This window comes from Sardina pilchardus, chromosome 17 (genome assembly GCF_963854185.1).
Source record: "Sardina pilchardus chromosome 17, fSarPil1.1, whole genome shotgun sequence".
Taxonomy (NCBI): domain Eukaryota; kingdom Metazoa; phylum Chordata; class Actinopteri; order Clupeiformes; family Clupeidae; genus Sardina; species Sardina pilchardus.
The window spans coordinates 21,700,430-21,713,303 of record NC_085010.1 but is presented as its reverse complement, the minus strand read 5'-3'; the positions used below and the strand labels follow the sequence as shown (position 1 = coordinate 21,713,303).

Genomic DNA, 12,874 nt, shown 5'->3' with positions numbered 1-12,874 from the left:
GATCGATTCACCACACAAGCCTTGACTGCAGTAGGCTACAAGTGCATTAATGGAAATGCACTACAAAAGTAGTGGCCTATTAGTCCAAGGCAATGTTACCTTCAAAGTAAAATAAATTGATTGCTATATCCGGGGAGGTGAGAATAGAAATGTGCTATATGCATTGGAGGACTCGTGGTCCTCTCCACAATGCGTGCATTTTGTAAAAATGTTCCACAATGTGGCAAAAAATAAAATGAATCAAGAAAGTCAGTGTTTGCCTACATTCTACATTTGCTTTCAAGTAGGGTGGAGTTGCCTGATGTTAGTCTTAACTATGAGGTGGGATCTGTACCTCAGACTGATAGTAATCCTGATATCCTACCACACTGATAGCCTAGTGATGGATTCGAGTGAGCAAAGCTTGGATTTTTTAGGCTATCTGACAAAAAAATACATAAATATGAGATATTTTATCAGATAAAGAACATTAATTTAGAAATACAGAAGCCAATCGATCAGAGAGTCTCTCATTTCCAATTAATGATTATTTCATATAGGGTCTGATATACAGTATTAATACATATTACAAATGTGTTTGTTTTAGCAAAGTAAAAAAAAAAAAAAAACGTTGTAGCCAAGACGCACTTTAGGCTAGGCTTTGTCCTCCAAATTGCCTTGCATTAAATGTGAGACTACAACTCCCAGAATGAAGAACACGCCCCATTTCAAACAGTGGCCAATCAGCGTAATCCCAAAATAAATTCACATCTACGTGTCAAACTCGAGCTAAGGAAACTAAACTGCTACATTTTGACAGTTGCAGTTGGCTGTCAGGTGAATTTTCAACAGGTGCAAAGATGTCTGATCCTAGCAAGCAGGAGATATCGACGATATTTAAGCGGTTGCGCTCAATACCAACGAATAAGGTGAGATGACAAGTTCGAAGAATATGTGCGTAAATTTCTCTCAGTTAGGTAAATTAGCTCATCAAATGATACTGACACGTCGCACGGTAAAGCGCTTGCAGGATGCCATGGGTAACGCTCATGGAACCATATGGGAAGTCACGTACGTAGCCCACTGGATAGATGCTATGCGATCTGTCAGTATTATGGAAAGGAAAATACGCGAGTTTCTTTTACCGTGTAGATGGCTACATGTCTGCGATAGTCTATCTTGTCAAACTTGTTTTTTTTTTTTTGTTTCGGCGGTCATGCTCAAAACTTCTTGAGATCGGAAAATGCAGGCTATAACAAAACAAACGTGTTTCTTATATCTTACATGGAAACCGTGACAGCAGATTATTACATTGGTTACTCCTCCAGCTGTGCAAATGTTTACAGCCGCTGCCTTTTGGGGATGACGGAGATCAAGCGCTTTCCAGAAACACGCAGGCTACTCAAGCTAGCCCAGTGTAGCCTAATTGGTTGTCCTCATGTTTTTGTAGGCCTATAACATTTCATAGGATAAATAAGTTTCCTATGAGGCTACCACATTCAGTTCGTCTTTTTTGTAAAGAGTATTTGCTCTACGCACCGAGTGCGCTAAAGGGTATTCCTGTCTTTTTAAATTTCAGAATCCATGAGCTGTTTTCGAGATTTGTAGATAGATATCAGTTGGCTACCGGTAGTTTTTCCCCATGAAGAAATAACCAAGATGGTGTAGGGATAGTTGCGTCATTGTGGTACCCAATTCACGAATCAAACTTTGTTTATTGCTCAGCAACCTCTGCCCATGCCCACAAATATGAGTGCTGCATTTAAAGACGGAAATGGTCATGGCGTTATACCCAGCATGCCATAACTGAGTCGATAATATGTTGATTAAGGCCAATGATATAGGTCCTTTTCTTCATAGACTATATGTACTAACTCTCATCACAAATAGGCTACATTTTAACACTATACTATGATGATCATTTTAGGTATGCTTTGACTGTTCAGCCAAGAATCCCAGCTGGGCAAGCATCACCTATGGAGTGTTCCTCTGTATTGACTGCTCTGGGACTCATAGGTCATTGGGCGTACACCTGTCCTTCATAAGGTAGGCTGCAAAGTAGCCTTGTTGGGAAGTTCCCTGTTCTTTATCAAAACATCTCAGATTTTTCATGGTGTGCTGCTCTAAGTATCCCCCATTCTGTACACTCAGCCCGTCACTTCATATTAGCAGACACCATAAATGTTATATTCTTTTTCATGAGAAAGTGAACATTTAAAATGCTTGCTATATGACCACTGCATTTGATATCTATGTCATTGGTACTGTTTACAATATGTAGATTGAAAACAGATGTCAACAACATTGCCGTACAAACTGTTGTTGTCCATGCCTCCTGTCAGTTAAATTGTCCAGTGAAAATGTCAGAACTCTTTTCCCTGTTCTCTACCGGTGATGTTTTTTGCACTGCTCCGCGTGAAGCCTCACCCTCCATGTTCTTCTCCTCTGGCAGGTCCACGGAGTTGGACTCCAACTGGTCGTGGTTCCAGCTGCGCAGCATGCAGGTCGGAGGCAACGCTGGCGCGGTGAGTGTCTCTGCCCGTCCACTGCCGTGTTCCATATGGAACAGGGCGGAGGGAAGAGTTCACCAGTCCACCCGTCAATTTCCAGTGAAGTCATGAGTAGAATAATTGAATCACTGAAGTGTCCAGTCACCAAATGGTGTCTTGTGTAGCACTAGACAAACTGACAGTTGAAAATGCATAGTTCTCAGCTGTGCACACAAAAAATTTCTTAGACATGCCTTTCAGTGGAACCCTATGAACTGTGTAAAAAATAGAAAACATGTTTATATTCTACCCACATTCTGGAGCTAAAATGATCTCTCAAACAAACACATGTATTGAGGTGGAGTTTTATTGTTGGGATTTCCTTGTCCATGTTTGTCTTTCTCTCTCAGTCTAAACCTTTCCAAACAATGTCTCTGTCCTTCTCCAACTCTGTTCTCTCTCCGTCTCCCTCTCTTTCTTTCTTTCTTTCTTTCTTTCTTTCTCTCACTTCTCAGATGGCTTTTTTCAATCAGCATGGCGGGACATCAAGCGCAGCCAATACTAAATACAACAGCAGGGCTGCCCAGCTCTACAGGGAGAAGGTCAAGACTATGGCAACCCAGGCAACCAGACATCATGGCACAGAGGTGCAGACCCGCACACACTCCACACCAGAGCTGGGTTTCCCAGATTCGTTAAGAAGCTCTTAAGTGCTAAGAACTTCTTAGGAGCGCTCTAAGAACATTCTAAGAACGCTCCTAAGAAGTTCTTAGGACCTAAGAGCTTCTTAACGAATCTGGGAAACCCGACCCAGAGCGGTAGATATAACAGAGTGGCGACACTCCCATAGACCTCCATAGGAAAAAAAATCGCAGCGCTTTTTCCAGGCTATTTCCTCTTTATGGGACTTTTGGAGCTATTAACAGCCAATATCTTGGTCAGTAGTCAATCAGTTAATTGATTACACCTTCCAGCATCCAGAAGTACATCCCACCCTCCTGCGATTCAGCCATTCAGCACAGGTTTTTTGGAACTTTTGATCGTGTGGCGGCAACATCAAAGAGTGTCGTAACTCTCTCTTTCTATGGCTCTGGCCCACACCATTGCCCTTAGTCATTCTTCCATAGTGTGTCTGTGGATGTTCAGGCTCATAAGAGCTCGTGTAAATGTCAGCTGCTGTTGAATTTGTCTTGGTGTCTTTTGTGCAGCTTTGGCTGGACAGTCAGCCTCTCTCTCCATCGCCCACGGATAAGCAGGTGGACTTTTTCAGCCAACACACACAGGTACCTTGAAATAGAGCGTGGGTTTTCATTGTTAGTGTGTGTGTGTGTGTGTGAGCGAGAGTGAGAAAGAGGGAGAGTATGTTATGGCAACATTTTTGGGATATGCATAGTTGTGGCCTGTTTGTCCAGCATACTTTGCAACATGTGTCTGTATTGTGCCAGGTGACCTTAAATGACCCCATCTGCCTGGAGCTGAACTCTGGTCTATCAGCCGAGGAGTCCCCGTCATCCGTGGAGAAGAATAACAACGGTAATCTCCTAATCTCCTATCGGAAGTATTAATGCTCCAACAAACCTAATCTTGGGAATGTAGATTCCATGTTTGAAAGCCTGCAGGATTGTATGTCATTCATTGTGCTAAGATTTCCAGCTTGTTTCCATGGATCACGTATCAGTGTCATTTCATTCTAGTAAAACTAAAAATCTGAATGGATGGCTTGAATAACTAGGCATGCACAGTTTGCTGGTTGTTGAAGCTTTAAACTTTTGCTAAGTATGCTGTGGTATTTGAAAATTTTTTGGGGAATGACCGAGCTGAATTTTTCAGCACAGAGATTATGTTCATCGGTGCTCTTGAACAGCACAGCTCAAGACCTTTCTCTCTCTCTCTCTCTCTCTCTGTCTCTCTCTCTCTCTCTCTGTTTCCAGAAGAAGGACCCACGGTTGATATGCTCAGTGTCTCTCCTAAAGCTGCTCTCGGTAATAAAAAGCACAAGTCTCCTCTCTCAAAATGGAAGTGAGTTTGTAATACTATCTGAATGTTGAGTTCTGAATATATTTTGTATTTTGCAGACACAACCTCTCTCATCAAGAAGAAACCAGCAGCGGCAAAGAAAACGGTAAGTTCAGAAAACGGCTACATGCCATCATACATTTATCACTGTCAGTTCTCTGCATTATGTCTGAAAACACACAGGTAAGTATTATAATAATGTCAAAGTAAACCGACAGCAAAAGGAATCCTACTGATCCTACTGTCCAGTTCCGTGAGCACTGTACTTCACTTGTGGCGTAAGGGTTTGGGTGCAAGGGATTTCTGTGGCATGTTTGTTCATGTGTGGCTTCTCTGTGTGTGTGTGTGTGTGTGTGTGTGTGTGTGTGTGTGTGTGTGTGTGTGTGTGTGTGTGTGTGTGTGTGTGTGTGTGTGTGTGTGTGTGTGTGTGTGTGTGTGTGTGTGTGTGTGTGTGTGTGTGTGTGTGTGTGTGTGTGTGTGTGTGTGTGTGTGTGTGTGTGTGTGTGTGTGTGTGTGTGTGTGTGTGTGTGTGTGTGTGTCCTGCTTAGCTTGGCTCTAAGAAGGGTGGCCTGGGGGCCCAGAAGGTGAGCAGCCAGAGCTTCTCCGCGCAGGAGAAGAGGGCCCAGGCCGTGGACAAACTCCGAGCGGACACCAGCGTCAGCGCCAGCACAAAACCTGCCGCCGAACCCGAGGAAGCCAAGTGAGTGGTTGGTGTGCCTCAGTGTCTGTATCACTCAGCATCACTGTCTCCTTGTGCCACAGTACTGAAATCTGTGGAGTTGTTTTGGATACGCTGAACACTCCCCCCGTACATGTCAAGTTAACATGACTTAAAGGGATATTCCACAATTTTTGGAATTAAGGTCATTAATGTCCACCTCCCCTCGAGCAAAACAATTGATATTTACATTTTCCCCATTCATCCAGCCATTCTGTTAGGCGATACAACTTTTAGCTTCAGCCTAGCATAGATCATTGAATTGGATTAGACCATTAGCATCTCGACTGCTAGCCTTGTGTTTAAAAGTGACTAAGATTTCCGGTCATTTTCCCATTTAAAGCTTGTCTCTTCTGAAGTTCGAAAGTGCAATAAGACAAACTGATAATGAAACCTGGCGATTTTCTAAGCTGATTTGACATGGAACTACACTTCAATTCTGGTGTAATAATCAGGGAACGTTGCAAACACACTATGGGCGCATGTGGGCGCACCAAATGGTGGAATATCCCTTTAAATCCATGAGCCCACACACATCCGAAAATCTGTGAGTCTCTCAGATCAAATGTGTATGTCCTCTCGAGCTTTCCCTACAGTTTTGACATGTCTGAGCTACGTCTCTCTGTGTCGAGTGTATTTTCTGTCAGCACATTCCTAGCCCTCCCCTCTCCTTCTGTGTGTGTGTGCAGTGTGTCCTCTCTGAGGCTGGCCTACCAGGGCCTGGAGGTGCAGGGGAAGAGCCATGGGGACAAGCTGAAGGGTCTGGAGGGGAAGAGGAAAGAACAAGCGGAGAGACTCGGCATGGGCCTGGGCGCCAGAGGGTACTGTGTGTGTGTGTGTGTGTGTAGTGTGTGTTTGTGTGTTTGTGTGTTTGTGTGTTTGTGTGTTTGTGTGTTTGTGTGGTGTGTCTTTGCGCGTGGTGTTGTGTCTTTGCGTGTGGTGTTGTGTCTTTGCGTGTGGTGCTGTGTCTTTGCGTGTGGTGTTGTGTCTTTCTGTGTGTTCGGGTTTGTGTCTTTCTGTGTGTGTGTTTGGGTTTGCGTCTTTGTGTGTGTGTGTGTGTTTGGGTTTGTGTCTGTGTGTTTGGGTTTGCGTCTTTGTGTGTGTGTGTGTTTGTGGAAAGTACATGTTTCTGTATTGTCAAGGTTCTAAACAAGTAGTAACATTGAGTTGTTTAAGTATTTAACTAAATTAATTGCCGAATGGGATTCACGTACACATGTAACTTCTGAGCCACATGAAAGATTGGAGACATTGTACATAACGTATGTCTTAAGCCATCCTGACACCAGAGGACTTTCACAAGATTTTAGAAAGATTCTTGAAAGATTGTACCCTTTTGAGTACAGCTCGAATGGGGGCATTAATTAAGACTCCAATCTTTCCAGAATCTTTCCCAAATCTTGTGAAAGTCCTCTGGTGTGTGGGTATTAATTGTGTATTGTCAATAATTTATTTGAATTTGTGTATATTTTTGTAATGATCTGAGCCGGGTTTCCCAGATTTGTTAAGAAGCTCTTAAGTGCTAAGAACGTCTTAGGAGCGCTCTAAGAACGTTCTAAGAACGCTCCTAAGAAGTTCTTAGCATTTAAGAGCTTCTTAACGAATCTGGGAAACCCGGCCCTGGTCTTGCACACAGTAGTTTATGGGTGGTCTCTCTGTCTGTGTCCCTGTAGTGGGGTGTCCCACTCTGTGATGTCCGACATGCAGACCATCAAGCAGGAGTCCCCCGCAGACCTTCAGCCACCTCGCCTCAGTAGGTTTGAGGAGGATGACCGAGAGGACCACGGCACCTTCTCCTCTTCCAAGTGAGGCGTCTAGTACACACACACACACACACACACACACACTTTCAAGACACTCATGTGTCTCTCTCTGAAACACTAACACCACATGTCCATGCTCTCACTGTAAAAAGACAGATACAGTGTGCATGCTTCAAGGTATGCTTGTACTGACTGTATTGCACGTATTGCATGGGTGTAAAATATCTGTACCGGGTTTGTCCGGTGATCTGTCTATGCATTATGTTCTGATCATATTCTTATTACTCTATGGTTTACCAGTTAGATTATTTAACAGTTTTTTTTTTTATTGTTTCTAGTAGTCCTGCATTTATGTATGTGGTTGTGTTTTTACATGTTCGCTTTCCCTTTTGAACACGCCTTGTATTGCTATGTGGCGCAAAAGGCACTATACTATACTATACTAAAGTAAAGGTTGACGTGGTGTTTGCTTACAGAATGTCATCCAGATACCTCGATGATAAAGCAGATTCGTCCGACAACTTCTTCTCCCAGTGGGGCGGAGCATCCAGAGAGGCTTCCAGGAAGAACGAGTCCATTAAGCCCGAGCCAGACTTCTACATCAACTCAAAGACTTCCTCTCACGATGACCGGTCAGTTCAGTTCAGGTCACAACACCCAGTCAAAATAAACAACTGGAACGGAAATGGGTTTATGTTTCAAATATGTTTATTGGGAAACATTTTCATTCAACTTGGAAATTGACATGACATTCACATGTTTCTTTTAGAATAATCATAACAACAAAAAACAGCAACAGACATCAAATGAAAACAGAGACAGTGACATACATTATACAATTGTGCATAAGTATAAAAAAAAGTAATAAAAAAACATCACATAACTCACCACCCCCTCCCCTAAACCATTCACCAGAAATGGGTTTAAGGGGATTTTTCACTTCATTCTAGGTTTTTGGCAGTGAGGCTCTCTAACATACTGGCCTTGGGAGGGCTATGTAATCTTTCTGCTCAGTGCTGACTTGGCGCTTTGTTGTTTTTTAGGCCCACTTCCCGAAGGAAACATGACGCAGGCCCGAGCTCCTCCTCGGACGAGGCGCAAAGGAAGTTCGGGGACGTGAAGGCCATCTCCTCTGACATGTACTTCGGAAAGCAAGACGATTCAGAGGTGATTTTGCTCAACTCCACCCTGACTACCAGGAACACTGCCAACTATCAAGCTAGGGTGACCACCATGCCAAAGACTCTGAAAAGGAGGACACTTGTGTTTTAAAAAGAGGGCAAAGGGGCAAGAAGTTGGACACCCCAAAACAGTTTGTTCAGTTTCTCCAAACTATTGTCATGGGTGGTGGAGTTGTCTTGAATGCCAAAGTCCCCCTACTCGGCAACAGTGTTGGTAGAACGCTTTGGGCAGCTATTTTCCTATTCAAATAAATGAGGAGACCTACATAAGGTCATGTTTACATAGAAAGTACATCAAGTGAATCTGTGTTTAAATATGAACTGAACAATATAAATATCTCCCCCCCAATCATTACAAGGAGGCAGAAAAAGGATATGGTTACATAACAGAAAGGGGTGGGATAGGTGTAGGCAACTACCATTTTGCCATTACAAACTAAGCTCATACATTTCTATGAAGGATTATTTGAGTACCGTGTCTCCTCATTAGAAAGTCTTTATGTAGCCTCTATAGGCCACTCCAAATGCAACCTAGGTCCGGACATAGGGCTCGAACAAATGGACAAATGGTCACCCTAATCGTTGCAGAGCGCTAAACAGTCCCTGTCTATAAAGTATTTATCTTAACCTGGTGTTCTGGAATGATGACCTTCTTTAGATCATTTATGGGCCTATTAAGTGGTATTACTGATAAGGATTGTTTTTCTACCTCGTTGAGCATATCCCAGTGTGTCAGCAATTCTACTTAACCCACCTCTTTGTGGGACTGGGAGCATGTAGGACAGGGTGTGGATATCTTTTCTTTGTAATTCAAATTGACTTGTGTCCAGCAGGTGTTGAATTTCATAGATGTGCGTACATTCCTATACTGCGTAATTTCCTGTATGAAATATGCCTTCACAGTGTTCTCAGTTTAGGTTAATGTTTGTCTATAACAATTACATGAAATCCACTTCTTTATTTATTACTGATAGTATGTTTAATGCTGTGTCGCTGGTGCTCTTGTTCTGTGAATAACCAGTATGAGGCCAGAACTCGTCTGGAGAGATTCTCAGGCAACTCTTCAATTAGTTCCGCCGACCTGTTTGACGAGCAGAAGAAGGCCAACGCTACAGGTGAGTCCTGGGGGAATCACCTGTGGAACGTAATGCTTTTGTTCAGTGCAATGAATACCTTTTACACTGTGTGTTGTGTGTGTTGTGTGTGTTGTGTGTGTGTGTGTGTGTGTGTGTGTGTGTGTGTGTGTGTGTGTGTGTGTGCACGGACTTGTCCATTCTAGGCTACAGTCTGACCAACGTCTTGCCTAATGCACCGGACATGACGCAGTTGAAGCAGGGGGTGCGCTCCGTCGCCGGCCGCCTCTCTGTGATGGCGAGTGGAGTTGTGTCCACCATTCAGGTACTGTCCACAACACATTCCATCTGCTAATCACATGACACATCTCAGACATTTTAAAATGTCAGTCAGTGTGCTTTAAAATTGTCCACTTATTGCATTCATTTATACTAAAAATGTAAAACATTACTCAGGAAAACAAATTACTAGGCTTGTTTTTCTGAATCAATTACTTCATTTAATTAATTAACTAATGAACTCTTAATTAATCAAACTCATTATTTTAAAAAATAAGGCAAACATATATTTTCAAGTGAATGCATTACGTCTTCATACAATTACAACTACCTACTCCCCTCCAAGTTGTTATATCTAAGTGGTATTTTTTGAAAGAGCAAATCGCAACATTCATCATCTTCTGAACACCAGGTCAAATTCTGAAACTGAAAAACTTCAAGCAACCCATATGATTTAAACATGTTCTCATCCATTGTTGGGTGTGTCTCTTCAGGATCGCTACAGCACATGAGCTTGGAAGGTGTCTATTCAACTCTTGAACCAGAGAGACTTGAACCATAGAGGGCTGTGTGTGACCACCAGTCAGCATGGGATTCCGGTTCTAAGCCACACACTGATTGTGTGTAATGCATCGATGTAGCTTTACGAAGTAGATAGATGTTTCGATCTGCCACAGAGCTGGATAAATGCCTCTGTGAGTTTGGTATGGAAAGCCAAAGCTTTTGTGTATAACCAAATCAAGGAGTGAAGGAGTTACTTTTTCCTTTTCTATCAACATCCTCTTTATAAATGGCGGCTTATGTTGGTTACAGTAAATCTTTCTTGGGCACTTTCTTTTTTTTATCACATACAGCAGACTTTTGATTTGGGATTATATTTTTGGTATATTCTTTTGCAGTTATTGATTCATTTTGTGGTTAATGCTGGAGTACAAGACTGTGTGTCTCTCTTTGCCTTATGTGGTGGGAGTGTCATGTCAAATGTCACCTCACCTTTGGAATTCCTGCTAAGTCTTGAAGATCACTGATGCTGATGGACTGAAAATTACCCAGGGGCCAGTTATTTAGCTGCTTCAAAATGAGGTGTAGTTGATAGTTTGCTTTCTGTATATTATCTTGTCAGTTTAGTTTACACAAACATCAAAATACTTGTCCAGATAGCTGTGCAATTAGATGAAGAAAGTTGTCTGTTCTGAAGGATGAAACAAAACTCTAGTCAAAAGTCAAACAAGCTTTCCCATCCAATAGGTTGTTAATTACAGTGATACACACTATGACGTGTCATATTTGGAATCTGTATCTTCATTTTAAAGGTTTGATGAAGGTGAAGACTCATTTGATGTAGGATCCCTTGCACAAACATGCATTTTGCAAGAATGTAGGGTCTGCCAACACTGTTTGAAGGCAGCTGAAGTTGTTTGCTTGCTACAATTATAGGTTCTTCTGTCACTTTATGGCTGTTACTGCTGTAGCTATTTTTTTTATTTTTTTCTGTTTAGCACTTTTTACACTGTTTACTTTGCTAATTCCTTGTTTGAAGTGACCCACCATGACACAAAAAAAGGTCTGTTGGGAATTACAATAAGAATTCCTGTATACAAAGGGCAGTGTATGTAAAGCATAAATGAGCAAACGGAATTGCATTAATGTCATATGGCTGCTCCCGTCCACATAGTTTAATTGTACAGTACATCTTGATATGGATCATGAGGCTATTTACAATCAAGTGCAGATGGAGTAGCCTACCTTGTTTTTACACTAACTGAATGGGAATCCTCCTGTTTGATATGCTGTGTGTATTCTGGTGAGCACAAGGGACTACAAATGTACACAATGAATAAAAGAGGGTTATTGTAATAAGATTGGTGCATGGGAATACAATGAAATTAAGTTTGCTATGGCCAGTTGAGGTGTGTTTTATAGTGAGGGAGTTTATTTTGCCTTTTGCACTTGTTAAGACTGCACATTACCAGTTGTGTATTTCCTGCTCAGTATAAATGCTTATTAAACTGTACCCAACTGTACACTGGAAGTGTGTTTTTATTTCATAACCTTATCATACATTGGAGGCACATGTATAGGTTGTGTCACGTGAATATCAAGAAATAAAAAAGTGAATAATTTGTTGTCTGATCTGGAATCCTGATTAAAAATGAAATAGGACTATATGTGCAAGTCTTATGCCTATTAGGCTATAGTTTGAGATAATTACATTGCATGTAAATGCAATGTACTGTTATCCCTGTTCTTCTTATAGTTTTTATTCTTCTTCCGACCAAAATCAACGATCAAAGGCTCTAGAACCACTGAACCGTTTGACGTCATTCAAGCACTCCTACAAAGGTCTAGAAACGGAGATTTGTTCTATGATTTTTCACATTTGTGAACTTTACACTTTTTGAGATATTTACGATAAAAGAGTTTCAAAATCCCATAGACTTAACGTTGAGACGCTTTGGCGGCAGAAATGGACTGTTACGTAGTGCTCATTAAGCTACAGCTGTCAAAGAATCCTCTTCATTAGCCATCTGCTCCGCCTTAACCCTCTCTGGCTGTAAACACTAGTGACTAGAAGAAGCAATCTAACGTTGATACCATGCCACGGAACGTTATCGTCCTCGTCTTCTCTCCTGCAGTAGCCCACTCCTATCTTGCTTCGTTACAGTAACCGGTTAGCTCTAGGTGACGTTGGGACCATAGTTAGACAGTCAAACCCTAACGTAAGCACTATATTTAGCTAACAACAATCAAATGTAACGTTAGCTTCCACGCCAGTCTTAACTCAGCGTCCAACCTGATAGACATGCCAGTAAGGCTACCATTTAGGTTTAAGCCTTCTCACAGTCGTTTGTACAGTACAAGCTACATTGTTATCATTCTCATCATTGCCATCATGTTTGTTGTTAGCAAGCTAGCTAACGTTATATTTGCTCGTATAATTTCCTCAGCCTACCTGTTGCTGCATAGCATCATTCGTTTCACTGTAGGTGAACAGTTCCTGTAGCCTAGGCCTACTAAACAAAGTGTCAGCGCTTGCAACTCGTTTGAATTTGGCAACTTTATTTCAGTCTATTATTTTTAAAAATGAAGAGTTGTTTTCCAAAATAGTATCCACAATTTTAATGCATTTTCATGAATCACTTTTTAAATGTGGGTTTCCAAGTAATTTCAGTGAACTGTAATTATTGTTATTCATCTATTCTAGCCTATGTTCTCTTTTTAACTAGCCTAATACAATGTTTTACACAGCAACCTTTTTACAATTACATGCAATGGTAATTCCTTCCATGGAATTACATTTTCTAGTTATTCCATTGCAATTACATACATAGCCTAAGTTGAATGTCTAACTTACTCACTGTACAGAGTGTCTTAC

The 12,874-nt window shown here is 41.7% G+C and overlaps 1 protein-coding gene across 1 annotated transcript; it reads left to right on the top strand.

Annotated features, from left to right (window-relative positions):
- The first annotated feature begins 772 nt into the window (after nt 1–772).
- Nucleotides 773–11,522, top strand: arfgap3 (ADP-ribosylation factor GTPase activating protein 3). The gene is made up of 16 exons (XM_062518074.1): nt 773–908; nt 1,907–2,025; nt 2,432–2,504; nt 2,984–3,115; nt 3,677–3,751; nt 3,914–4,001; nt 4,400–4,450; nt 4,544–4,590; nt 5,033–5,184; nt 5,892–6,023; nt 6,876–7,007; nt 7,442–7,597; nt 8,009–8,132; nt 9,168–9,261; nt 9,426–9,544; nt 9,993–11,522. Exons 1-16 carry the CDS (start codon nt 840–842, stop codon nt 10,008–10,010), a joined length of 1,581 nt encoding a protein of 526 aa, XP_062374058.1. The 5' UTR covers nt 773–839; the 3' UTR covers nt 10,011–11,522.
- Nucleotides 11,523–12,874: the final 1,352 nt, after the last annotated feature.